At 54.9% G+C, this 26720-nt stretch overlaps 2 protein-coding genes across 6 annotated transcripts; one reads left to right on the forward strand and one right to left on the reverse strand.

Moving 5' to 3' along the window:
• The first annotated feature begins 1339 nt into the window (after positions 1-1339).
• PBK (PDZ binding kinase) lies at positions 1340-8967 on the forward strand. The gene is made up of 8 exons (XM_040552271.1): positions 1340-1431; positions 2351-2415; positions 2882-2972; positions 3212-3354; positions 4160-4329; positions 5222-5351; positions 6871-7047; positions 8369-8967. Exons 2-8 carry the CDS (start codon positions 2367-2369, stop codon positions 8572-8574), a joined length of 966 nt encoding a protein of 321 aa, XP_040408205.1. The 5' UTR covers positions 1340-1431; positions 2351-2366; the 3' UTR covers positions 8575-8967.
• A 326-nt stretch (positions 8968-9293) lies between these two features.
• Positions 9294-26697, reverse strand: ESCO2 (establishment of sister chromatid cohesion N-acetyltransferase 2). Of its 5 annotated transcripts, none has more exons than XM_040552269.1 (11): positions 26306-26697; positions 24857-24919; positions 21944-22961; positions 19387-19474; positions 16723-16783; positions 14453-14576; positions 12635-12766; positions 12265-12354; positions 11481-11624; positions 11026-11207; positions 9294-10103 (listed from the first exon to the last, which is right to left on the reverse strand). In XM_040552269.1, exons 2-11 carry the CDS (start codon positions 24901-24903, stop codon positions 9965-9967), a joined length of 2025 nt encoding a protein of 674 aa, XP_040408203.1. In that variant the 5' UTR covers positions 24904-24919; positions 26306-26697; the 3' UTR covers positions 9294-9964. The 5 variants fall into 5 exon arrangements, with proteins under 5 accessions (XP_040408203.1, XP_040408200.1, XP_040408204.1 ...); XM_040552266.1 differs by having other exon boundaries at positions 12458-12766; positions 26306-26683; XM_040552270.1 differs by lacking the exon at positions 26306-26697 and adding an exon at positions 26227-26282.
• Positions 26698-26720: the final 23 nt, after the last annotated feature.

Genomic DNA, 26720 nt, shown 5'->3' on the forward strand with positions numbered 1-26720 from the left:
CCCCAGCGGCGCTGCCCCAAAACTTGGTTTTGAAGCAAAGGGGGGAAGGGGCGGGGGGGGGTGCCCCCCCCGTGCCTCCTCGCACGGATCCCCAGAGGCGGCGAGGCTCAAACCTCCCTCCTGCGCTTCCCCCCCCCCCCCCGTGGTAAAACTCCTCCTTCCCGCTTATTTCTGGGCTTTAATCCGTTTTTTTTGGATAATCGGGGAACGCAAGGGGCCAACCAAAAATCCTGCTCCCAACGCAGGTGACGGGAACGTGGCCGGGGGGGGGGGGGGGGGAGCAGCCCCCAGAGCTGCCCCGCGGTGCCGAAATTTCCTGGGGCTGGGGGGGGGGGCGCTGGGGGGGGGGGTGTTGATAAAGCCCTGGTTTGGGGGGTCTCCAACCAGGGGACCCCCCCCCCCAAACCTTCGCCCCAACCGTCCCAGCCCTGTCCCTTGGGGGCCGCGGGTCGCAGGGTTTGGGGGGGGCAGAGGGTGCAGGAGGGGGCTGGACGCTGACCCCAAAATGTGAGGGAGGGGTGCGGGACGGGGCAGCAGGGAGGCCTCGTGGCCCCCTGGAACCCCCCGGGTGTTGAAATTGGGGTTTAGCCCAAATTTGTGGGAAAACGAGGGAAAAACGTAAAAACAGCCCTGGTGTTTCCTGTACAGGGACGGCCCCGGGCGGTGGGGTGAGGGTTGGGGGGGGGGGGGTCCCACTGGGGGGGGGGGGGGGGGTCCCTGATGGGATGGCAGGGCAGGCTAGGGGGTGCGGGGGGGGGGGGGGGCTGCAGCAGGCCAGGGCACCCCACGTCCGGACCCCGACACCCCCCGGGGCTGGGGAGCTGCTGCCCCCCCCTGGCAGCACCCCGATTTGGGTCTGGCACCCCGAGGGTTGGGGACCCCACAGAGACACACCCCCCCCCCCCCCGGCCTTGGGAACCCCATGGAGACCCCCCCCAGGGAATTGGGGACCCCATGGAGACCCCCCCCAGGACATTGGGAACCCCATGGAGACCCCCCCAGGGAATTGGGGACCCCATGGAGACCCCCCCACACCCCAGAGCCCCCCCCCTGCAATGCCAGGGGACCCCACAGAGCCCCCCCCCCCCCCAAGGGCCCAGGTCCCCGTGGAGCCCCCCCCCCAGGCCCCACTGCACCCCCAGAGCCCCCCCCCCAGCCCCCAGGGACCCCCAGAGCCCCCACAGGCCCCGCCCACCCCGCTCGGGCCCCGCCCACCCTCTCAGACCCCGCCCACCCCATCCAGGCCCCGCCCACCCACCAAGACCCCGCCCACCCACCCCCTCAGACCACGCCCATCCCGCCCAGGCTCCGCCTCCCCTCCGCGGCGCCGCGTCCTGAGGTAGTTTGGCCGCCAGCGGCCGCCGTAGGGGGAGGGGCGTGTCGGGGGGCGGGGCTCCCGCGCGCGCAGCATTCAAACGGCAACGGCAGCGGGTAGGTGGAGTACTACTACTAGTAGTAGTAGTAGGGGCAGGGGCCCGCGGAGTAGTAGGGGGCTGAGTAGTAGTAGCGGGGTGTGGAGTAGTAGTAGGGGCTCGAGTAGTAGTGGGGCTGCGGAGTAGTAAGGGGATGCGTAGTAGTAGGGGCCTGAGTAGTAGTAGGGGGGCTGCGGAGTAGTAGTAGTAGGGGCCCGAGGAGTAGTGGGGGGCTGTGGGGTAGTAGCGGGGTGTGTAGTATTAGGAGGCCCGAGGAGTTGTAGTAGGGGACTGAGGAGTAGTAGTAGGGGGCTGTGGAGTAGTGGGGGTCTGAGTTGTAGTAGCGGAGTGTGTGGTAGTAGGGGGCCCAAGGAGTAGTAGTAGGGGGGTGTGGAGTAGTAGCGGGCCCCAGGAGTAGTAGTATGGGGGCTGTGTAGTAGTAGTAGTAGTAGGGGCTCAAGTAGTAGTGGGGGGCTATGGAGTAGTTATGAGGCATCTAGTAGTAGGGGCCCGAGGAGTAGTAGTAGGGGGGCTGCGGAGTAGTAGCGGGATGTGTAGTAGTAGGGGGGCTGAGGAGTAGTAGGGGGGCTGAGGAGTAGTAGGGGCTCAAGTAGTAGTAGGGGGCTGTGGAGTAGTAGTGGGATGTGTAGTAGTAGGGGGGCTGTGAAGTAGTTGTAGGAGGCCCACAGAGTAATAGGGGGCCTGCAGAGCAGTAGTAGTAGGGGCCCGAGGAGTAGTAGGGGGCCCACGGAGTAGTGGGGGCCAAATAGTAGTAGGGGGCCCGAGGAGTAGTAAGTAGGAGGCCTGCAGAATAGTAGTAGTTAGGGGCCCGCAGAGTAGTAGGAGGCCCGCAGAGTAGTAGGGGCCCAAGCGGTAGCAGAGGGCCCCTCCTCAGGCTGCTGGCGGCCGCGTAGTAAATCCTCCGCTCCCCTTTGTAGCGCTGGCTTCGCAGCGATGGAAGCCCTCAGGTCCCAAAACAACGTGGAGCGCAAGGAGAAGCCTGGTGAGTTACACTCAGGTGCAAGCACCGAGGACGCCCGGGCTCTGGTTGGTCGGTGGGTTACGTCCGGGCGTAAGCGGTGAGGACGTTAAAAAAAAAAAAAAGGAAATAAATAAAAAAAAAATAATAAAAAAAAAAAAAGCGGTAACCGCGAGGGAAAAACTGCGTTTACGTCTGGTGTAACAACGCCGACCCGGGAGGTAGCGGTGCCGAGTCACTGGCACGGCGACCGCCCCCCACGCCGAGTGGTGCGGCGCCCTGGCGGGGCTCTCCTGCACGCGTTTCGGGCGGGCCTCGAGTCGGTGCCGCCGCCTGAAGCCGGTTTTTGGGGTTGTTGTTTTTTTTTTGGGGGGGGGGGGGGGGGGGGGTGGGTACGGAGGTGCTGCTGCCTCCTCCTCGGCGCGTGGCCGCTCGCAGACTTGGGGGTTTTTTGTGTTTTTTTTTTTTTGTTTGTTTGTTTTCTTCCCAGATCCGGGCTCGGCTTCCGTCACCATCCCGGCCTCCCCCTTCATGCAGAAGCTCGGGTACGGCACCGGGGTGAACGTCTACCTGATGAAGAGGTACGGCTGAGCTGGGGGGGGGGGGGGCGCTCGTGCTCATCGAATCCCAAAACGGTTTGGGGCTCTCAGAGTCCCCCCCCCACACACACACCCCCCCGGTGCCGCGGGCACGACCCCTGCCCCCGGCGCAGGCTGCCCCTTTTTGTTTAAATCCCGTAAATCGGAAGGCAGGCGCTCTCCGAAGCAGCAGCTCCTCCACCGAGCGATGTGTGTGTGGGGGGGGGGGGGTTCCCGTGCAGGTCCCCCCGGGGTTTATCTCGCTCCCCGTGGGCTGTGAAGAAAATCAACCCCAAGTGCAACAGGAACCAGCAGAGCCTCTACCAGCAGAGGCTGAACGACGAGGCCAAGATCCTGAAGAGCCTCCAGCACCCGAACATCGTGGGTGAGCCCCCGGCGCGCCCCCCGCGGCACCTTATTAAATTATTAATATTAAATTATCCGCCCGAGGCGGGGGGGGCGCTTTGAACTGTCTCCGAGTGGCCGCTTGTGTATCGAGCGCCGCGAGCTACCAGGAGCTTTGCGGCCCTAAAACGGCGTCTCGCTTCTGGCAGGAATTTACAAACACAAAGACAGTCTCGACCTTCCCTGTCGTAAACGCTTCGTTTTTCTTTTTTCTTTTTAAAAAAAAAAAAAAGAAAAAAAAAGAAGATGCTGTAAATCATTTACAGGATAAGATTTTCCGCTGCGGCGCCAAAACTCTGCCGTGTAGAGCTCCACCCGTTCACAGGCAGGAGGAAAAAGCGGAGGGAGGAAGACTTAGCCTTGCTTTAGAGATGGCCCCGGTGTTCCCAAGCGTCCCCTGCTCGCCGTCCCCCTCCCCGGCTCCTCATCTCCAGGTGTCAGCGCCGCGAATCCGCTGCGCTCCCTGCTTCTTCTGGTTCTCTGTCCCCTGAGGATCGGGGCAATCCCCCCCCCCCCCCTCCAGGGCCTCCCGTGCCCCGCTGGGGAGCGCGAAGCTGAGCGGGGAGGTGCCTGAGGGAGCTCCCCTCGCTCGGTGCCTGAGGTCTGGGGCTCGCGCCCCCGCCTGGTGCCACGCAGGTCCCCACGGACGCTCCTGGGGTGTCACCTCTGCAGGAGCCACCCCACAAAGCCGCTGGGGCCCCTGGGGGTGAATCCGTGGCAGCCCCCGGCACACAGAAATGCCGGTGCCTGCTCCGTCTCTCTAACGGCTGTGATCTTGTCGGAAGGTTACCGCGCCTTCACCGAGGCCAACGACGGAAGCATGTGTCTCGCCATGGAGTACGGAGGGGAAAAATCCCTCGGCGACTTAATCGAGGAAAGGAACACGGCTCGCCTGGGCCCCTTCCCCGCCGCCACCATCTTCAAAGTGGCCCTGAGCATGGCGAGGGGGCTGAAGGTACGTTTAACGCTGCCTGTGGCCGCCCCGCGTGGGGCCGTAGGTACCGGTGACGCTGGAAAAACAAACGGATTCCGCGTGGGAGGGGGCCGGCGGACCGAGAGCAGATGCCGCGGGGTTTCCTACAAGCCCTCGGTGGGTTTGGTTTGCGTTCTGCCAGGGCGCTGGGCAGGCTCAGGCTCAGGCCGGCTGCGCTGCGAAGCCTGCCTCAAAGTAATACCCCAAGTGACAGGGCTGTGACCGCGCCGCTGGCTTGGAGCTGCCCTCCCCTGGGGCCCTGCTCGCTGCCAGGGGCAAATTGGGCTCCCTGCATCCCGCTGGGTGGCCGCAGGACGCCGCTCCTGGCAGGGACGGCGTTAGGTGACGCTCGCTGCTGCCAGCTGGTGCCGCTTGCGTACCTCCCCTGGCTGAGCTGCTGGGGCTGTGAGCGCGGGGAAGAGGCGACTCCGAGGGCTGCGAACATCGGGGCTTTGTCTGAAGCCCAGCGCAGCTCGGAGAGCTGCTTCTGAACCTCACCTGGGTCGTGCCAGTGCTCGGAGTAAAGCCCGGGCTTCCCCAGCTGTGGCAGGGCGTCCCGTGCTGCTGCTGCTGCTGCTGCAGAGACACAGCTCTGAGCTCCTGCGGTAAGTTGGCGTGGGCTTTCAAGGGTTGGTTCCTAGAGGCTGCCCAAGGCAATCGACACAGCCTTGCACCGAAAGCCTCCAAAAGCAGAGTGGAACAGCCTGCCCTGTGCCTTGGGCACGTTGCAGGCGGGTGCTAACCCACCCCTGAGGTTTTAACGTTAAACATGAAGAGTTTGGTGCTTCGTTCTCTAAATCCGATGGCTCCTCGGGTCTCTGCGTGGTTACACATACCTGCAGGTGGGCGTGAACTGCTTCTCTCTGCCTCCCAGTATCTTCACAACGACAAGAAGCTGCTCCACGGGGACATCAAGTCTTCAAACGTGGTCATTAAAGGCGACTTCGAAGCCGTGAAGATCTGCGACGTGGGAGTCTCCCTGCCCCTGGACGAGAACATGACGGGTAGGTGGGGCTGGGGAGGGCACCTGGATGCTTGGAGGCTCCGGGGGCAGCACGGATGCTCCTGGCTCCTCCGAGAGTTGCTGGTTAGTGGCTCACCCTGCCCGTGGGCGAAGGAGCTCTCCAGATGGTCCAGGTCTGTCTCCTGCCTGCCTCGTGCCCTTCCCGTTGTGCTGGGGAGGCCGGGCCGGGCCCTGCTGCACTCACTCCGCAGAGGCGATGCTCTTGCCAGAGAAAAAAAGCAAACGAATCTTTCTCGTGGGGCTGGAAGGAAGCAGGAGCCGAGCACAAGTGTTATAAAGACCTCATGTGAACGAGAAGCAGATGGCTAATGGCGTCGCGGCTTGGCTGTGGACAGCAGGAATGTGTTTGGGTTAATTACAGGAATGCTTCTCTCTGCTGCTTTACCCAGTGCTCGGGCCTGCAGCAGCCTCGTAACTTACAAAGCTGCTCTATTACATTTTTATTAGGAGCTGTTCCCTTGTATAAGGAGCGAGCGAGCTGGAGGCAGAGCCCCGGCGCAGTCTCCCAGAAAGGAGCGTGGTTAAAGTGCTGGTTTCGGGGCTGATTTAAGGGTTCTCTCCATCCAGCCCCGATTTTGGCTTGGCCTCCTGGTCCTGAGGAGTCACAGAGGATGCTGCCCCGAGCCGTGTGGCAGCCAAGGATTAAGGCAGCAGCCTGTGAAGCGCTGGGATTTCAGTATTCACTTCTCGTTACAGGCAGGGCTCTGAAGATGGGCGCTGCAGGATCGGTTCTTGAGCAGCTGAGGCTGCTGGAAGCCCAGGAGTTTGTTGGGAAAGTGGGGAAACGTGGCTCACATGTGGTGGAAGCTGCCTGTAACTGTGCTGGCCAAGCTGGGGCATGCAAGGGGGCCCAAAGAGGCACCCGGCCTGATTTCAGGCTGAGGGGGAGCGTTTCGGCTCTCCCAAGGCCAGTCGAGATCACGGAGGTGTCAAATTGAACAGAGCGGCGAGAATTTGATCTGTGGGGGAGCAAACTAAGCAAAACTGCGGGGCTGGCACCGTGGTGGTGGAGGCTGACGGAGCCCAGTGAGCACCAGGGGGTGGCTTTGTCCCACGTCGTCCCCCAGCATGGGAGGGAAGGGCAGAGCTGAGCTGTGGGTGCCCTCACCACGGTCCTGCTTCTTCCCCAGGGGCACTGAGCTGAGAGGGGGAAACGACGGGGTAAAACTGGTGATTCCTCGCCTCTTCGTGGCTGCGGGGTGCCTTGCAGTAGGGTTAAGCTGCAGAGCACAGCTCTGACCTTCAGCTCTTCTCTCGCTGAAGCCTGCTCCCGCAGAGGACTCTGCGGGACCCGCAGTCACGCTTTAGTTCCGCACCGTCAGGTGCTGAGCAGAGCAAGTCGCAGGTTACAGGGAACCCGAGACTGCAGGGATGTGAAAGAAAAGCAGGCTCGGGTCCCTGGAAGACCTCATCCCGTGACAGCTTCGGCACGCTTGAGCCAGGCTCAACCCCTTGCTCTAAGTCCCGGTAGACACCCAGACAATGTTGGTTCCTTCCAGTGAGCGACCCGGAGGTGTACTACATCGGCACCGAGCCCTGGAAGCCCAAGGAGGCTCTGCAGGACGACGGCGTGATCACCGACAAGGCCGACATCTTCGCTTTCGGGCTGACTCTCTGGGAGATGATGACCCTGTCCGTGCCCCACCTCAACCTGGGCAGCGGCACCGACGACGAAGGTTTGTTTCCGTGCCTTGCTGCCACGTTTGCTGGAGGGCAAAGCATTTCTGGAAGTTGCTCGCTTTGTAGGATTGGCTTTTCCGGTCCACGGCAGCACCACCAAAATGCTGGGTCTCCCCCGGGTGCCATATAAAAGTCTTACAAACATTTCTGCCTGCGCCAGCCAAAAACCCGACAATGCCGTAGTCGGTCTGAATCCATCTGAGCTGTTCTTGGGTGCTCTTTGAGGGAAGGAGGAGAATGAGTGCCCTGTCTGCCCCTGTTTTGCTCTGAACAGTCTGCTCCGAAGCTGCCTCGCTTCCCTGGGAGCTCGCTGCAGCACAGACGTGCCCAGCACCGTGCTCAGCACCGCCCTGCGCTGTCCTGCAGCGGGTGCCTGGCAGAGCCATCATCTGTTCGTGCACGTGCCTGGGCTGTTTCCAGCTGTTTGGCTTTGTAACTCTAAACAAGAAGGTGATGAACGATTGCAAGTAATCGTTGCAAACCGGAGCTTTGTAAGAGCTTCAGCACAGACGGAGAGAGCTCCTCGAAATTCAGCTGCTCCTCAGATTCCCGTCAGCGTGGTTCCCTGCTCAGGGGGTGGGTTTAAAAGGTGTCCCCGAGCCTCGCCGCTGTGCCTCCAGGAGCCCGGCAGCACGCTCAGCATCCCCTGCCCTCACGGCAGCGTGGGAGCAATCTGCCACGCTGTGCCTGTGGGGGATGCTGTTGGGATGACTCTGAAATGATGGGGCCGGGAAACCTTACCGTGACCTCCTGCTTGAATTGCGCGTGGGTATTTGAGGCAGCTGAGCCTGCTGGAAAAGAGAAGCTACAGCCAGCTCGGTAGCGCAGCTACAGCCCCACACGGCCCTGCCTGGGCACAGCAAACATCTTCGGAGGCGGCTGATGGGGCAGCGCTGTACCCGGAGCTAAAATGGTGCGGGCTGGGCAGGGGAAGCTCTGCTTGCTGCAGCCTTCGGGGCTGCTGGCACAGCCCCACAGACTTGGATTTTAGCCGTCTGCAGCCCCGGGGCGTTTTGCTCACGTTCCTGGCGTCGGTGGCTCCTGGCTGCAGCCTTTCCTCCAGCCGGCTCTGCAGTGGTGACTCGGGTTTGTTCTGCTGGGAGAAGTGAGATGGGTGCAGCCGTAATATCTGCAGCCCCAGGTGGAGATGGGGCAGCCCCAGGGAGCGAGGGCCTGAGTCCAGCACCTTCTTTCCTAATCCCTGTTTAGAGAACAGGGAGGAAGTTGGGGTCTGAGGGCTGCCGGAGCCCATGGGAGTGGGTAGAGCTTGCAGCACAAGCGCTGCGCCCTTCCTCACGTGCTTCTCCTCTTGGCCAGATGAGTCCTTTGACGAAGACGACTTCGACGAGGAGGCGTACTACGCAGCCCTGGGAACGCGGCCAGCCCTGAACATGGAGGAGCTGGACCCGTCCTACCAGCACGTGATCGAGCTCTTCTCCATCTGCACCAGTGAGGAGCCGCAGAAGCGCCCCTCGGCCGCTCACATCGTGGCAGCCCTGGAAGCGAGCCTGCCCCCGCAGTGACGGCCCCGGCTCCCTTGTAGGGGCAGCTGAGCCCTGGGGTGGTGCCGAGCTCCGCGGTGCTGCTGCCAGAGCTCAGGGCCTCAACGCAGAGCAGTGAGGCCGTTCCCGTAGTGTGTGCCCTCCTCGTTTGTGAAACCTGCTCTCTGTTAAGAGCCTAAACACGTTAAGCAATAGCCCCTTTTTAGCACTAGTTTAAGGATGTGCCCGAGGTGACCGGAGCTCGCTCTGGTTCTGAGCACTTAAGTCTTTGATAAGCTCCGTGCTCCGTGCAATGCCCCGGAGAGGCGTTTCTTAAGCGTCCTGGTAGTTGTTTAAAAACCTTCCCTGTCGGTGTTTAACTTAACCCTGTCTCTGGTTGATGTTTGTGACGGATGTTGAAAGTAATTTGTTCTCTAACCCGGTGTGCAAGGGGTGCTGTTTTTTTTTCTCTCCGGGCCGGCACCGGGGTGGGGACGTGCCTGCCAGGCACAGGTGGAGCCCTGGAGAGCTCTTCTGAAAGGGGTGTGGGTGGGCAGCACCCCCAGGGGAACAGCTCAGCACCAGGCTTCTTGGTTTAGGAAAGGGCTGGAGAAGAGGGGGCAGCTGTAAGGTGCTGGTCCTGTTCCCGTAGGCAGCCCCTGGCTGCTGTTTTAGCCACCGCTGCCTCCTCTGAACTCTTTAGGAGAGCTTTGGCAATGTTTCCCTTTCTCCTCGGCGCACAGAAACGAGCCCAAGCACCAGCGTTTCACACAGTTTATTGAGCAGGCAGTGACAGCTCCCCACGCACCACACCGTGAAGGTTCCAGACCTTATACAGCGGAGGCTGAGAAAGATCCTGCCCCGAGCCAACTGCTTAAACCCAGCTCGTGCTCCCTGCCGCGTGCATACATTCAGTGGCTGCCTGTACCAGGGCCTCTGCCCCAGCCAAGCCCTTTACATTCATCTCCCGCACGGTTCAGGATCTAATTCCAAGCAGCTTGCAGCCTGCACAGTGCACATCAAGCTCCGCTCCTCGGCCACCCGTGAGCTGCCCGATGCTCCCCTGCTGCAGCAAGGCCAAAGCAGCGCAGAGCTCGGGGTTAAACACCCACACCTGGGGGAGAAAGCAGCCCCCTTTATATTAGTTAAAACTCTTAAAGAAATTAAGTTACTTGCAACAAATTTGAGTTTCAGGAGGATTATCTGCAACCCAAGCAAGCTTCCACTTCCTCAGCTTCACAGCAGGTCCCACACCCTAACACAACTCTGTACAGACAGTGAGGCCTTCCCCCAGCTCGCTCCCAGGATGAAGAGCTAGCGGTCAGCAGGCAACCAGCGTTCAGCCAGGCACTAGCATCAGAGTGTTATTTTAAAAACAACGAGTTAGCTTAGCTGATTTAAACTCCCCCCAACTTGTAATAACCAAGTCGCATCAATTGCCGTAAACGAAGTTGTAGACGAGGAAGTTGGGCGTTTGGCAGTACTTCGTTGCAAACAGCTTGCCGTCCGGGGTGGGGTCGGAGAAGGCGATTTCCTCCGTGCTCAGGTGGCTGCCGTACATGAACGTGCTCCTGCAAGAAAGAAGAGAGCTGTCAGCACGCTGCAAGGAGCTGGCTCCTTTTAGCCGACTCCAGCGGGTAGCCCAGCCCTCGCTGCTGGGAGCTGTCGCTTCTTAAGCCTTGCTCTCACTCCAGAGAGGAAGGCCTCGAGGAGGCAGTTTGCCCTCCTGGATCCTGGCTTCAGGAACCAGGAGGTGTTCTGAGGTTAGCACGAAAGATAATGTAATCCTAGCACGGACAGAAAACATCACCGTGCCAAAGGAGGAGGTGTACACAGCTACCGGCAGCTCAGGAGGCAAGGGAAACAGCATTGGCTGATGATCTTTCAGAATACTGAGCTCCAGATGTAATAGCATCTGGTTATATGTTTATAAATACATATATATATGTATGCATACACTTTATATGCATATTTCTATATACAGTGAGCAGATATTACATATTGCTAGATACAAATTACCACAGGCTCGCGGGCAGCCATCAAGCTCAACCTGGAGGCAGGTTTCAAACAGATGGGGGACGTCCTCCTAGCCTGCTCAGAGCCAAACGCACTTGAAAAGCTCAGAGTTTCCTGCTTGGAAAAGTGTTTGGGCCGTCCACTTGTCCAGTAAGAGAATAAAAACCTCTTTCCTAACCAGCACGCTTCCGCTTGGAAAATCCACTCCGTGTAGCTGTGCGTTCCGGTTTTAGCTTGGCCAACACTTGTGTCAGACTTCAAATACACGTTATTTAAATAATAAATATTTATGCACACGTATAATATCTGCCCACCTGATAACCCTGCACTAGGACGAGGGGATTTCAGATGTGCTCAGCAATAGGAGCTGACGGCTTTAGACACGGGGCTTCTAAACGCTTCTTGCTGTGATCATCGTTCCCTCTCCGAGAATATCACCGCCCCAACCCGCTGTAGTCCTCTCCGTGCCGCCCGTACCTGACCACGTCCACCATGCGGCGCGCGACGCCCTTCCTGCGGGCCAGGCCGAACACCCAGATCCTGCTGACGCCGCAGACGGCGGGCTCGGGCTGCGTGGAGCAGCGCCAAGCGCGGTGCTGCTGCACCGGGTCCTGCCCCGGGGACCGCGCAGCCACCGGCTCGGCCAGCACCCGGAACGCCTGCAGGGACAAAGGGGGGAGTGGAGCTGCTGCGCCCACCCCCCGGGACCCCCGCGGGGGGGGGGCGGGGGGGGTCTTCACAGGGCAGACCACGGCAGAAGTCAGCACTTCAAGTGGCATCCTGCTCTGTTATCAGCTGTGCAAACAGCTCCCACGGATACGAGCACGAGCTTTTCCTTAATTTTGTTCTTCCCTCTCCTGTGCAAGGACGGGATTTCCAGCGCGTTATTAGCCTGCGGTTTTCCCCCCTTCCCAGTAATTCACAAATCATACCTGTTTGATTGACTCAGCCACGAGGCACCCGACAATCATCTTCTCGTTGGACACAAACAGGTACGTTTTGGTCTTGGCTGGGCAGCTCAGTGCAACTTGCTTAAATCCCAGTTCGTTATCTACAATCTCTCGCACGTCTTCGGCCTAAGAAAAAAAATGAGAGATGCGTTAGTAACACAATTCTTCAGCTCAGCACAAAACCCCTCCGGAAGGGGCTCACTTCCCTCAAATAACCCCGTGCTCACACAAGGTCAGGCTTCACAAAGCAGCCACAAAATGCTTTGCAACTTCACGTGATGCCAGCGGCTCTCACTGCAGCGAGTCTGGCAGTTTTCTTGTGTTTTTTTTTAAAAAAACCGAACAAAATCAGGTCTCAGGTGCTAAAAATCAACTCTTCAGGTGCTATTTTTAAACAAAAATGCTTCCCCATTTACCAAGAGCCCTCTGACAGGGCAGCCGTTTCCTCTGCCTGCACAGCTAGCACCAAGAACAGGCTCTCGCTCGCACCTTCTTGCGGAGCACACCTCCCTCTCACCCCAGCCCCAGGGACTGGAGAGCCCAGCTTGTGCTGGTCATTTAGGGACAAAACGCGGGAGGCAGGGCTGGGATGTGCACCCACAGCGACCCGGATCGCTCACGCCCGAGCTGCCGTGACCCCGCTGAGCCCCGCGGCTCGCCCCGCGCGCTGCCAGGGGATGTTTGGTCGCGCGCTGACGCGCTCCGGGGATTGGAGCCAGCAGAAGACTCATCCGCAGCACAACCCCCAAAACAAACAGACTTGTACCTTCTTGACTGCGTACTTCGGGTCAGCTGGAAGGATCAATACGATTTTCCCATCCCAGAACTCCGCCACAACCCGCTCTTTCTTCCAGCCCTGCCACAGAGGGGGGAGAAAAAAACCACCCGAGTTAGCGGTTCAGCAAGAGGGGAAGTGATTCAGCGCCGACCTTGGCGGACGGAGCTGTAACCTGACCCACCTCGGCTTGCGGGAACAAAGCCAAGTCCCGTCCATCAAACCATTTGCTGGAACTGCGCGTAACTCGCACGCTAACCTCACTCTCGGGTGACAAAATATTTGCCTGCAGCTGTCTCGCCGCACCACCTGGACACGCACCGCGTCCGTCAGCTCGGACAGCCGCTGCCACGGCCCTTACCACGTAGCGCAGTCCCTCGAGGAACCTCTCGTGGTGCTGGACGTGCTGGGCTTCGTCCTCGGGGCTGGCAGCTGTGTAGATCATGCCGCACGACTTGCAAACGACGGCACCGAAATGCTTTTGACCGGCATCCTGGGGAGCAAGGCAGATGGCTAAGCGTGGATCCTGCGTGCTCAGGTTCAAAAACCACGCTCGGCCTCAGGAATGAGGGTGGGAATTGGTTGTAGCAACAATGAGCAAGGATTCAAATATTTGGTTTCATCTGAATGTAGGAAGAGGAGCACAAGCTTTTGCTTGTTTGCAGAACATTCGAGGCTACATAGCATAAAATCACTCAAAGGACACAACGAATGCATTATTTGGAACGAGCCTCGAAGCAGGCGGCTCAGCGACATTCTGTGTCAACAATGTAAAAGGGCACCACGAAAACAAAGGAAAACCATGTAGCATTTTCTGCTGGTTCTCTTAAAAAAAAAAAAGAAAACAAACCACCAACGTTTTCATAGCTCTGTCAGAGCACAGGGAGAGGGAGAAAAGGAACCGGACGCCAGCTGTGCAACCAGCAGGTTGCTCAGCAGTGACGTGCACCGAAGCCTCGCTCGTTGAGGGTTTGGTTTATTTCCCTGCACGGGCGCTCCTGCGGCAGCTGCTCTCCCTTCCCCACGTCCCCCCGTGGGTGTCCCCCTGTCCCGCAGCACCTGCCGTCAGTCCCCTCTCCCTCCGTCCTGAAGGCGGCAGCAGGAAGGCAGACGTGCAGCTGCCGACAGGCAGCCACTGCTTAACGGCGTGCCCGGCTCTCCGTCGGTCCCAGTCCTGCCACCGTCTGCTGCTGTGGGCGCAGTCCTGGGCTGGATCCACTTGGGAAGGGCGGAGAGCAGGCAGGGTGGCTCGTGTCACTGCTCAGCACCCGCCTGGGGCAAGGGGGAGCTGGGTGCCTGCTTCTGCCGGCCTCCTGTACAAGTTTTGTTGAATGTTTGTGGCTGCAGTACTCGGCTCTTCACCCAAATCATGCTAAGTGTCACCCCCTGGGGGTGGGTAGGGGGGAACGCATAGGGTTAGGACATAAAGGAAAAGGAAAATGTGGAAAAAGCGTTAGGAAAGAGAGTTAGTGTTAGTATCAGTTAGATAAAGTGCGAGGAATGTTAGAAAAGAGTGGGGGGGAGAAGGAAGAGGCTGGTCCTAGCAGAGGCAGTCGTGGGCTGTGCTTCTCCTCCTCCGAGACAGGGACCCCTTGGCAAGCTCTGCGCCTTCACCTCTTGGTGAGGAACACCCAGGACAGCATTTCCCTAGCACTGTTATATATCGGCGTTGTTTATCAACAGCTGTTCCGGATCTGTTGTATCTGTCGCCTTATTAAACGCTTTCACCTTTGCAAAACTGTTTCAGGGAAAGCCCTCAGCAGGGCTCTGAAACAGGCAAACGTTTGACTGCCCCTTACCGTGACACACAGCAGGCTGGGAGGTTGTGGGAAAGGCAAATTATCCAGCCAAACCCACTCCCACAGCATCCATACATACCCTGACTGAGTTTCCCTTTTTGTTTTTGTTTATGTTCCACAGATCTCTCGAATTCCTAACCGGTAACAAGGCGTCAGCCCCACAGGAACCAGGAGGAGGCATTTCCCACCTCCTGCTACTGCTCTGCCCGAGCACGGAGGTAAATCCATTAAGCACGGCCCCGTTACAGCAGCCCGTGGGGTCTGTAGGAGGTTTACGTGTAAGGAAATCTGCTTGTTGGTTACCCTCAGCCCATCCCTCCTCTCCTCAGCACCGCCACCAAGCCACCCCAAGGATCCAGCGTGCCCCAGGGGAGCCTTACGATGATCATCTGGTCCCTGGAGCACAGCTCCTTCGCCTTCTTGCTCTTCTGCACGCCGGGAGCTGCTTTCGCGGGTGGGCTGGATCCGAACGGAGAACTCAGATCGTCCAGAGCAGGCTGCGTCCTGAAAATCGTTTCAGAGAGATGTCGGTTAGTCGCTCCACGCGAAGGTCAACCTTACACATGCGGTCCCTCGGGACGCGTGGTCCGAGCCGATTTCTGGGCAGGGCGACACGATGAGCACCAGGGCCGCGTTCTGCCAGCCTCAGCAGCACGAGCACCTTCACCTGGGGTCCTCTTACACGGCTTCGAGCGCTCTGCTCTGCAAGGAAGGCTGACTGCAGCACGCACACGGCACCAGCAACACCCTCCTCAAGGGAAGAGAAGGGAAAACTGGACCCCAGCTTCCCCCAGAGCATCTCGTCCTGGTTCTGATCCAGGTGTAGAAGCCCGGCTGAGCCCCACCACAGCTTGGTCCCAACCCCTCCGGGCTCCCAAGCCTGCTTCTCTCAGCTCCTGTTCCACCCCCAGCCCCTCAGGCCAGCACCTTTCGGCAGCGTTTTGGGAAAACCCTTAGAGGGGAGTGGGCTGGGGCGAGGCTGAGACACGTTTTTCCCAGGGCTGGCGATCCAGACAGGGAGGCTTTCCATGAATTTATCAGTTTGTGACGTGGGCTTGAGCTACACTGTTAAAATTGTTAATAGTGGTGTTTTTTCTAGCCTTACCTTTAGGCTTCTGCTCAGAAGGAGGCATTTCTCGAGCAATTTTAAAGGGGGAAATTGTCGTGCAGCGACCCTTAACGTGGAGCTAATTTAGAGATACACCAAACAACTTCATAGATTTCGATCCTAAAGAGAATTTCCAAAGCAGAGACTTTGGATAGGAAAAACTGGAGCTCATCAGCTTCCCCAGAGACGACTGGAAATCCACGGCTGATCCCCCGTTAATCACAAACAGCAGCATTTCCAGATCCCAGCGCTCCCCCTGTGCCACGGGAGGTATTTGGAAACCACACGAGGAAGCAGAGCAAATATTGCAGTCAGAGCTCGCTTTCAACACTTCTCCGTGGCAGAGCACTACAGTAGCAGCAAGCTTTGGAAGGTTTGTTTTGGCTCGTTTATAAGGAACCTTAAAGGTTTTTGTTGTTGTTGTTCTTGATTTTTGTATGGTCACAGTAACCTAGGCTCAGAGCATTTCTATTATTAACAGAACGTATCAAGAAGTTGATTCAGTAGGGAAGAGGGATTCGCATCTCTGGTTCTTGCATGGGAAGAGAAGTCTTCTTCCACGACAAGCCTTAGGGTGCAGCAGGAAATTAATTGAAGAAAGAAGCTATTCAGAAGCAGGGACATCACTTAGGACAGCTACACCTCACCAGGAAGGTCGGAGGCACAGCGCCTGTATGTGATTTAGCAAGGAAAGCGTGCTTTTTACAAATCCAAAAGGCAAACTTCTAATATTTCCCTGTCCTTCTGGTGCTGGGGGCCCCAGAGCTGAGCGCAGGGCTCCAGGTGGGGTCTCACGAGAGCAGAGCAGAGGGGGACAATCCCCTCCCTCGCCCCGCTGGCCCCGCTGCTGCTGGTGCAGCCCAGGGTTCGGGTGTCTGAGCACAAACGCTTTGTTTAGACAACCCTGGTCCCAAGTCAGAGCAAGAGCTGGTGTTGTCGCGGGTCTCTGACGAACAGCCAGCACAGAGACCGAAAGTCACTGCTGTTATGGGAACTCCAGCCACAGAGACAGAAATCATATGAATAAAGAAATAAATTAAAACCCTTTAGGCAGCCCGAACAACACTAATGCTGTGCCATTCTTAGTGATGAACATATCCCGAAACTGTCCAACCTTTTTCTAACGATTTTATCATTAATAACAGTTAAGAGAAAACCTTTGTTTCCTTTATAGTTCCAAAAGTGAATCCTATCAGCTCAAAACTATATGTAAATTCACAAGTTAAATGTACTATGGAGAGTAATGAAATGTGTATTTCCTTATTCTCAGCCTAGCAGCCGCCTAAACCAATGCACCATTTTTTGTCTTGCCTTCCCTTAAGCAAAACAAAAAAAAACAACAAGAAAAAAACCTCCCAGACCTTACAAGGCCGATTTCTCTTGTCTCAGTGCACAGAGACAGAAAGCCAAGCTACTGTTCTGAGAATGAGTGGGTGTCTATATAAATATCTATTTGTATGTAAACATATAAAAACTGTTTTTCTGCAGATATGACGCTTCTGGGAAGAAGATTAACTTCTCCTGGGAAGACGATTAACATACCTCTTCTTGCTTGTCGGGAGAGCACTGAATATGGGGTAGACCACGGCATTTGAAGATGAAGCTGGAAAAGACAAGGGAAGTTATTGTGGCTTGGTCATCTTCAGGTGCAGCACACGTCGAGGCATGGAAACAGGAACCCAAGCACCAACGAGACTTCAAAGTGACACGGATTTGAACCCTACAGACAAGAGGTTTTAGGATTACCAAGAAGCTGTCGCTGTCGCAATACATACAAGTTTTGTTCACGAGCGGTGCCCGCACGTCCTCCCCTTCACGACATTTGGCTGACGCTGATCGGGCCACTCTGAGCTTTCCCCTGATGTTTGGAATTAGGAACAGTCACATCCAGCAGAAGTTTCTGCTACGGTAGTGTTTCTTTGGCTATTAATAGAGTTAATCGAGCCCAGGTTTCTCATTTTCCGTTAGTTTGGCTACGGCAGCCTGAGCTTGTAGGCTGTTCAGCACAGAGAAGCTGGGAAGCCACAGACTTAGCACTGGGTTACAGCTCACGCTCTGCGCGTTTTATGAGAATTTAGCAAAGATAATTTCAGTAAGCACAACTCATCAAATTATTAATCAGGAGTATTTCCCCTCCAGTATACACAGTTTAAGTGCTCGACTGCTTTCTGCTCTCATTTTTTGACTGCATTCGCTAACAGACAGAGACTTCTCGATAATCACAGAAACATAAGGAAGTGCCTAAGCAGAAAATTGGAACTGACAGCCTCCAAAAAACACGCTGTGAAGATAAACCAGTTCTTTCTAGGATCAGGACACAACAAAAACGTCTCTTGTTAATATCAGAAGTGGAAAGGATCAGGAGTCATGAAGAAGGCAGCAATAAATAACAAAAAGCCTTGAATTTCCTAGAAACGCGGGATCTTAGAGGGCCAAGACACTTCTTGGGAAGGGCCCCAAAAGACAAATAATGTCAGGCAAGCTGGGGGAATGTGACGGCAGCAGCTTTTTGAGCAGGTGGAGAAAGCAGAAACAGGAGCCTTCGGAAAGAAAGGTGGGGATCAAAGACGGAAACGTGGCCAGCAGCAGAGCGTGAGGCTCCTCAGGACGCCAAGAGGGGGCACAGCACAGAAATGATGACCAGCAGGAGAACAGAGTTCACAGTTCCAAAGTCAAATAAGTTCCCATGTGGAGCAAATATAAAGAGGGGAAAAAAAAAAGGAATAAGCTCAGGAGTGCTGGCAACTTCCTCGACAGATTAAGACCAGATGCGCAAGGAGTGGAGCGAGAGACAAACACGGCTACATCGGGAGATTTTCGCTCACTGGAAGCGCAGGGAATCACGGTGGGGATAGAAATCCACGGGGAAAACACATCAGGAAGGCGAAGGGCTGAAAGCAGAAACACCAAAATGCAAAATAATCTCCTCCTAGAAAGCCACAGAGCCAAGAAAGCGTTCGATAATTGCGAGAGGAAGAGCCAGAGGTGAGTGCTACCTGGAGAGGAAACAGATGTCAGACCATGACACAACATGCGGCATCTTTTTAGTTCGGTCATCAATGAAATAATTAGCTGGGAGCAGATCATTAGCTCAATTAAGACATAACAGACGTAAGACCTTCCACACTGTGGAAAGAAAATGCTTGGGTAATTCACACATCTTTGGATTAGCAAGGATTGGGTTGACCCTAGGGTCTAGCTGGGGCTAGAAAAGGTAACACTGACAATTGGTAAAAGGGAGAAGGCAGGAAATTCGGATCAAACCACACAAATTGCACATCTCTGCAAACTTACTGGCACACGTTAGCGCATGCTTGGAACGGGAGGCAGGAGGTCGAGGCCAATGCATTATTTTGCCTTACAAATATACATAAGCAACGTATTTTCCTTTTGCAGTCTTGGTATTCCCAAGAGAAGAATAAAAGCCTCATAATTAATTTATAATTTCTGACAATTTCCTTGTATTAGCGGGGAAGCTTGGCCTAGGTGAACCTGCTATAAGAAAATGGGGAAAGTTGACAGGGCCAGAAGCGTCATATTCCGATAATTATTGTCAATAATTCACTGCCAAGACAAGAATTACAGAGTGGAGTTTCCTAGGCCACCATCAGGAATAAACATCAATAGATGCTTATAACCCTGTAGATGTTAGCTAGCAGATAGGGACACGTAAGAGATTGATTTGAAAAGCATTCCTACGTTGGAAAAGGTTGGAAATAAACAGAGTGAGATAAGGATGAGGGGAAGCACGAGGGGAGTGCCTGGCCAGGAGAGACAGGGCTCGGTGTGGAGGAAGCAAACAAACGACGTCGGATGCCTGAGAGTCAAGGTTTAAAAGGAAAGGTGAAAGAATCGGGGTAACTTAGTCCAAGAAGACGAGGGGAAATGAATAAATAAATAAAAGCCAGTAATAGGTTTCAAACAGAGTCGTTTCCCAAATCTCACTGGGATTTGCTGAGCAGCAAAGCGAAGAGGAAGGGCAGGTTAGGTACCAGGACAAAATCCAGTTTACGTACCATGAGCACAGATCTCCACCTCCATCGTTTCTGTCCAGCTTTTTGGAACACAAACCTATAGCACAACCTGGGAATTCAGCAAAGCGGCTCTTGGGGAACAGCAGGTATTTTAAAAGAGCTTAAAAAGCCTCTTCCACATCGTTTCCCTACAGAAAATGTCAGAGGCCAAGAGAGGTGCAGTCCAGCTTACCTTCCTTGTCCCCTTTGTGCGGAGATGGGCTCGGAGGAATAACGTCGTCCGACTCCTGGGTTGGGGCAGCACTGGCTTCATCACCACCCTGTGAATTAAGACAATTTTATTAGGGTCAAAAGAAAGCTCCCAGCTCTCGGGGAGCAGTTACAAAATCCCCTACAGTTTGAGCACCCCCTGCCGAGGCGCAAGAAGAAATTAAAGTCATGTCTTATTCCAGCCGTTGTTGTCGTCTGTTGACACCTGGTTATTTTTCGCCACGGTTCCTTCCTTAGCACAGGCTTAATTCTGAGAACATTCCCTATATATTAAGAAAGTTTTAGGTGTTAGTTTATTTTAGGTGTCTAATTAATGCAACACTGACCTGTCTGCATCCTGAACGTGACTTGAGCAGGGAGCACAAGCACTGTTTTAATACCTTATGCACCTCTGCAAACACTGAGATCTATTGCACCTTACAGACCAAATTAAGGGCTGACTTTCCTTCAAAACTTGTAGGATTTTTTTTATTTAAATTAACCAAGTGATTTCCTGTTTAAAGGGAAAAGATCTCTCCCTCCCACAGACCTTTAACGGGTAGTTTAAAGAAAGCAGCTCCAGAACGAAACAGTTTTAGGTGTGAAGGGACAAATCCATCCAAAAAAATGAAAAGGGAGCGAGGAATTCTAAAATTATTGGAGAAATCACTTCTCTATAGTGGTTCCCCAGTTTGTCAGTCAACATACTGAAGGATTTTCCTTTTTTATTTAATTTCACTATCTTGTGTCATGCTGTTACTATTTTTTTCCGCCTTTGTCTGCTGTAAGCATTTGAGAAAGACCAGAGTCCTACCTTGCCTGATAATGAACGTTGTCTCTTTCTTAATCTTACCTCGTCCATTTTCTGCCATCCCTCGAGGCTGACACCCGATGTGATAAGGGCACGATTGCATAATTTAAGAATTAGACAATTAAATTACAATTAAAGGAAATAAAGCGTTTGGTACTTTAACAATCCTTGTGATTATTTAAAACCAGAGATGTTCGAAGTTGAGAGATCTGTGGTGTGGGTTTTTTTTTTTGTTTGTTTCCAAAGAAACACCAACTATAGACACTTGAATCATTTGCTGAGCTTAGCCTTTCAGGGACTCTGCTCCGTTCTCCGCTCACAGCCGTGCACCTTCACAGCTTCTGGAAGCCTCGCAGATAAATTCTATTAAAATCAAAGTCTGCCAAGCTGATTTTTGCCTTAAACTCTGCTCTTTTCACATACGACCACGTCATTTCCCATCTCATCAGGAACCCTGGACAGTCACCGGGTGAAGCAGCTGCCTCTAGCAGAACGTGAAGCCAGATCAAGGCCACACTGGGCCGTGCTGGTTTCGCACCACAAAGTCACCAAGTTCGTGTGTTTCCAACGCTCTGTGCTTCTGAGGAACCCCTGAGAAACAGCCCGCCACTGCAGAAACTGCAGTCACAGCAGAATCAGATGTTTTCAGGTTATTTTTTTTTTACCTGCATGTGCAAGGTTGGATTCTGTAAGCTGCCATTTGGGTTTTGTTAACGCTGGGTTGTAAAAACCTACCGCCAATCAAGCCAGGTATGTGAGAGGTCTGCTGATGCAGCGCGGGTGAACTAAGAGGGCAATAAGTTGCCCTTTATTGAAGCGACACAGGAATATAAAGCGCATTAGTGCTGTAAAAACAGCTTCCCACCTTGCTCACTGCTTCCTTTCAGCGCCCACTGCAAAGCACCACGGCAGCACTCCGGTGCCCTTCCTGCTCCCGTGCGGTTTGGATGCCAGAACGTGGCAAGAAAAATGCCACCAGGTGTCACCAGGTCGTTTGGGGACCTGCTCTGAGCTGTGCTCCAGTGCCACCCTTACCTTTCGCACCTAAGCATCAAGGCTAGAAAGCAAGATCCGCATCCCGAGCCAAACAATCCTCTGGTAAATAACAAAAATAAAGTGAGGCAAGTGTTACCTGGTTGGCAATAAGCTAGACTCACTGCAAAGCTTCACCACTCCAGCAAATGCTAGACGTTTGCACAAGACTTATGTTAAAAAACAAGAAAAAAAACCACACATACAACATTTAAATCAGGCCCCAGGAGTATTTTCACTGCTGGCACAGCAAGGGGGAGAGGTTGCTTACGCCTCTCCAGCGAGCTACTGAAAGGTCTCAGCTCTGCCGACAGGCCAGCTCAAAGAAACTTGATTTGTAACGGGATGAGAAACGGGGACTTGCTCTCACTGCCTGGAAGAAGGGAGCTCCGAGCCAGCACCTGCAGCGTCTGCTGAGAAATCCTCGCTGGAAGACAGCCACGGAGCAGACCGAGGCCTGCCAGCGCCTCCTGATTAGGGCACGGGCTGCACTAGCAAGAATTCCTAAATAAAGGCCCTTCAGAACCAGAAATGGATCGTCCTTTGTAAAAACACAGTGCAAGGAAGCTGCCCTTCCTCAGGCAACATCCTCTAACGTTCCTAACTAAGCCCCTGGTGCCTGAACAACTGGAGCTCGTCACTGCCAGCTCGCTCGGCACACGTCACCTGAACGTGTCCCGATGCCACCACCACCTACCGCGTTCTCTGTGTCGCTGTCTTCTGCAGCAGGAGACTTGGGGGGGTGGGAAGGAACAGCAGGGGTGCCCCCCCTGCTCTGCAGGGACGCCTTTCCTTCGCACGCTGCACTTCTCTCTTCCTTTCCGTGACTCAAGTCCTCCCTGGTCTCCTTGTCTTCCTTCTGAGGCGCAGAAATCCTGCTCCGTGTACCACCCACCTTGGGATTTTCGCTCGTAGGAGCTGAGTGAGACGTGCCAGCTGTCCCTGCTGTGGCCTGGCCGCTTCCTTGCGCAGCCCTGGGGGGCGCCTGGGGAGATTTGGGGTCTCCGGCTGTTTTTTTGGAGTGCGACCTCTTCCTGGCACAAAAGAACGCCGCCCCCGCCTGGAGCTTCAAAGCTGGTTTCACCGTCATGCTGAGGACGCGGAAGGGCGAATCCATCTTCTTTTTAATCAGGCAGGGAGCGTTCTCCTTCTCCACGCTGGGTTTCAGAGGTGGGACGTCCGCCTTTACCTTCTTCACTGCTTTGGGGGCAGTTTTGGGGACAGTTTTGCCGTGCTTGGTGCTTGTTGCAGGCCTGGCTGGCCTGGAGCTCGCGTTCCTGCTGAGGTTCGTGTTCATCTTCTCGGTCCTGCTCGCAGCCGGGGCATTTTCATCACCGTTCCTCTCCCCAAAAGAGAGGTTCTCATTCAGCTGTTTCCTCTCGATGAGAGTAAGGTATCGCTTCTCCTTGCTGTAAAAAGACACCACGGGCACAACGGGCTTGTAGGATGAAGCTGCCTTTGGGGATGATTTACCGGAGAGCCCCCTGGGCGCAGCAGTGGGAACGCTGGCTGCCTGCAGGGGGGAAACATCCAGCCTCCTGGACGGCGCTGGCTTCACAGGGACAGCCTCATTTTCCTTCATCTCATCACCAGAGCCGGGCGACCATTTTATCTGGGACGCACACCAGTGCCTCCTGGATCTCTTGCGCGGCGACAGGCCGTCGATAAAACCGACCGCCGCTCTTTTCACAGGAGTCTCAAAGGCTAAGGATGCGCTGCAAAAAGAATTGCAAAGGAAAATATCACATATATGATCAAAAGCTTTCCAGCTCTTGCTTTGCTCAAATAACCCTTAAGTTTTGCTCAGCTGAGTTGCTGTGCTGGTACGTGCCCGTTAACGAAAGCAGATCTCAGAAGACCCATGACTGCCTTGCCACTCTCTGCTTTTTTTAAACATCAAATCAATTCCCTGTCCAAACTTGTTAAAACTCCAGGCATTTTGCTTTCTGGAGCACTACTGACACGATTAGCGCTACCCACAACTAAGGAGAAAAGCCCTGGCTTCTTTCAGACCAACTCTCTCAACTCGGATTTATGCTCCCGAAAAATTTTGTGGGTCCACCGCTGCCACGTGCGGGGTGGTAAAGGTGAGGGAGGGAAAACCTCTCCAGATTTGACACCGCTTTCTGAAAGGCACGTGCTGAAGCCTCATGCTGAGAGCTTTTTCAGAACCTAAACCTTGTCAGTGCTGCACCAAGAGCTTTTGAACCTACCAGCCTGAAGGAGAGGGACGTTTACATAAAGGACCCATTCAGCTGCCCCTGCTGGCACCACGCTCGCTGGGTGCACAACGCAGCGAGGCATTTCCTCGGCAAATATTGACGCCCGATCTCAGGAATTTGGCCTTCTGGTTCAGTAAGAAAACCTCGCTCCCGGTCTGCCCCCAAGAAATATCTTGTGGGGGAGGTACGGGACGAGCCTGAGAAAAAACCTGTTCAGCTGGCAGGGTTAGAGTGGGAAACAATCCGTTCCTCCAGAGGTACAGCTCAGCCTTTGTCCAGTGACTCAATTCATGGGGAAAAATATATATATTTTTAGATGCATGAAAGAAAGGAACCCTTGAAGGCCACTCACATAATTTGTGCTGACTCTTAAGTATTTCTGTAGTGCTTACTGAAGTCTTTCCAAGTGGAGGAGACTTTTCCACGAGGAACTGTGAGCATCAGGGGTTTATTTCTAATAACACATGTGGGCCATGCTATTGCGGTGCAGAACCACCCTCAGCGTTTTTTTTTTCCACTTTACATTAAAAGATTTGGAGGGTTTCAGATATCTAACTTACCCTAAGTGCGGCAAAACGTTAGTTTGTTTTTAAAATAAAGCATTAAATTGATTTTATGAGGAAAATAAAAGATTTAGGAAGGGTTAACGTACCTGTCAGGGGGGCTGTGGCTCCTTTATTTTTAAAATACAGCATTAAATTGATTTTATGAGGAAAATAAAAGATTTAGGAAGGGTTAACGCACCTGTCAGGGGGGCTGTGGCTCCTTTATTTTTAAAATACAGCATTAAATTGATTTTATGAGGAAAATAAAAGATTTAGGAGGGGTTAACGCACCTGTCAGGGGGGCTGTGGCTCCTTTATTTTTAAAATAAAACATTAAATTGATTTTATGAGGAAAATAAAAGATTTAGGAGGGGTTAACGCACCTGTCAGGGGGGCCGTGGCTCCTTTATTTTTAAAATACAGCATTAAATTGATTTTATGAGGAAAATAAAAGATTTAGGAGGGGTTAACGTACCTGTCAGGGGGGCCGTGGCTCCTTTATTTTTAAAATAAAACATTAAATTGATTTTATGAGGAAAATAAAAGATTTAGGAGGGGTTAACGCACCTGTCAGGGGGGCTGTGGCTCCTTTATTTTTAAAATAAAACATTAAATTGATTTTATGAGGAAAATAAAAGATTTAGGAGGGGTTAACGCACCTGTCAGGGGGGCTGTGGCTCCTTTATTTTTAAAATAAAACATTAAATTGATTTTATGAGGAAAATAAAAGATTTAGGAGGGGTTAACGCACCTGTCAGGGGGGCTGTGGCTCCTTTATTTTTAAAATAAAACATTAAATTGATTTTATGAGGAAAATAAAAGATTTAGGAGGGGTTAACGCACCTGTCAGGGGGGCTGTGGCTCCTTTTCTGCGGGGTGCGAGTCGCCATGTCTTCACCGGGGCGCCTACAAGAACAGGATTTTAGTGGTGTAAAACACGTTTGCAGTTAAAAAAACGAAGAAATCGGTAATGAAGGAAGGGAGACCGGGGGGCTGAGAGGAAGGCCGAGCGGGAGCAGGCCGGGCGTGACGGGGACAGGATGACAGGGCTGGGCTGCAGCTGAGCGCGAGCTCCGTCCTGCCCTGCCATCCCGGGACCCTAAACCACCTCAGGGCAGACTTTTGGGGTTTCCCCGCCCGCCTCCACCCCGCCGGGTACCCGAACCCGGCTGCCCGGCAGGCATTTAGAGGATTTCAGGGCTCGCCGCTTGCTGGCGTTAAGGCTCGTCGCGCTTGGCTTCTCTCCTGGTTTCGGGGACTCGGTGCGCGACAGGAGCTGCTCCGTCACGGGCCGTGCCCCGCGCCTCAGCGCCCCGCAGAAACCCCACACCCCTACAAACGGGGGCCTCACGCTCACTGGTCACGAAGTGCTGGGGCGTAGGGCGCAGCTCCTGTGACCTGCTGGGAGCCGGCAGCTCCTCACAAACGGCCCCCGGACCCCAACCCTCAGAGCCCCCTGCGTGGGCACCGCGCCTCTGCACTGCAGCGGACCTGGATCCAGCCCCCAGACCCATGGATCCTAGACCCCAAACCTCAGAGCCGGGTCCTAGACCCAGACCCAGATCCCAGACCCAGATCCTAGATCCCAGACCCCAGACCTATGATCCTAGACCCCAGACTCCGGTTCCCAGACCCCAGACCCATGATCCTAGACCCCAGTTCCCAGTTCCCAGACCTATGATCCTAGACCTCAGACCCCAGTTCCTAGACCCCAGACCTATGATCCTAGACCCCATGATCCAGACCCCAGACCCATGATCCCAGACCCCCAGAGCCATGATCCGAGATCCATGATCCTAGACGCCAAACCCCAGACCCAGACCCTAGACCCCAGACCTATGATCCTAGACCCAGTTCCCAGACCCCAGTTCCTAGAGCCCAGACCCAAGACCCCAAATCCCAGCCCAGACCCCAAACCCCAGACCCAGACCCTAGACCCCAAACCTATGATCCTAGACCCAGTTCCTAGACCCCAGTTCCCAGACCCCAGACCCGTGATCCCAGACCCCAGACCCAAGACCCCACATCCCAGCCCAGACCCCAAACCCCAGACCCCAGACCCAGACCCCGACCCAAGATCCAGACCCTGATCCAGGACCCAGACCCAAACCCAGACCAAAGACCCCCAGAGCCATGATCCCAGACCCCAGACCCCAGACCCCAGACCCCAGACCCCTCCCCCCCACCCCCCCCCCGCTCAGGGCCGCGCTCACCCCGCCGCCAACGCTCCCGCGCCTTCGAACCCGCGCTGCTTCTCCCGCCCGCCCGGCCCCCCCCGTCCCATTGGCCCACCTCCTTGCCGCTCAGCCCGCCTCGCATCGCCATTGGTCAAGACCCTCCCCGGGCCCGCCTCACTCGCCGTCCAGCCAATCAGGCAGCAGAGCTCGCCCGGTCGCCTCAGGGAGACTCCAACTCCCGGCGTGCCTCGCGAGCGCAGAGCCGCCTCCGGGCGGCGGGAGCGCGCGGTGCACGCTGGGGCCTGTAGTCCCAGGCTCACAGCCCACCCGAGGCTTGTTACTGGCTCACGCAAATGTTACCAGCCTTTAATTCCTCGCTTTGTTCTTCCCTTTTGCAACCTTCTGACTGTTTTTAATGGCGCTTCCTGTGTTTAATCCCGCTGCTGTCACCTCACAGCACTCCGCTGCCCGATCACAGGCAGCCGCGCGTGCGCAGAGCTGACCCCTCAACACCCCTTGCCCGGACCTTT

This window comes from Cygnus olor, chromosome 3 (assembly GCF_009769625.2).
Source record: "Cygnus olor isolate bCygOlo1 chromosome 3, bCygOlo1.pri.v2, whole genome shotgun sequence".
Classification (NCBI taxonomy): domain Eukaryota; kingdom Metazoa; phylum Chordata; class Aves; order Anseriformes; family Anatidae; genus Cygnus; species Cygnus olor.

Excerpts from the sequence above, each read along its gene's own strand:
- PBK (XM_040552271.1), top strand. The coding sequence starts at position 2,367 with ATGGAAGCCCTCAGGTCCCAAAACAACGTGGAGCGCAAGGAGAAGCCT. Across the intron at positions 2,973-3,211 it reads AACGTCTACCTGATGAAGAG|GTCCCCCCGGGGTTTATCTC; the intron begins GTACGGCTGAGC and ends GTTCCCGTGCAG. Across the intron at positions 4,330-5,221 it reads GCATGGCGAGGGGGCTGAAG|TATCTTCACAACGACAAGAA; the intron begins GTACGTTTAACG and ends TCTGCCTCCCAG.
- ESCO2 (XM_040552266.1), bottom strand. The coding sequence starts at position 24,903 with ATGGCGACTCGCACCCCGCAGAAAAGGAGCCACAGCCCCCCTGACAG. Across the intron at positions 12,767-14,452 it reads CCAGGGACCAGATGATCATC|GATGCCGGTCAAAAGCATTT; the intron begins GTAAGGCTCCCC and ends CTTGCTCCCCAG. Across the intron at positions 11,208-11,480 it reads TGGCTGAGTCAATCAAACAG|GCGTTCCGGGTGCTGGCCGA; the intron begins GTATGATTTGTG and ends TTGTCCCTGCAG.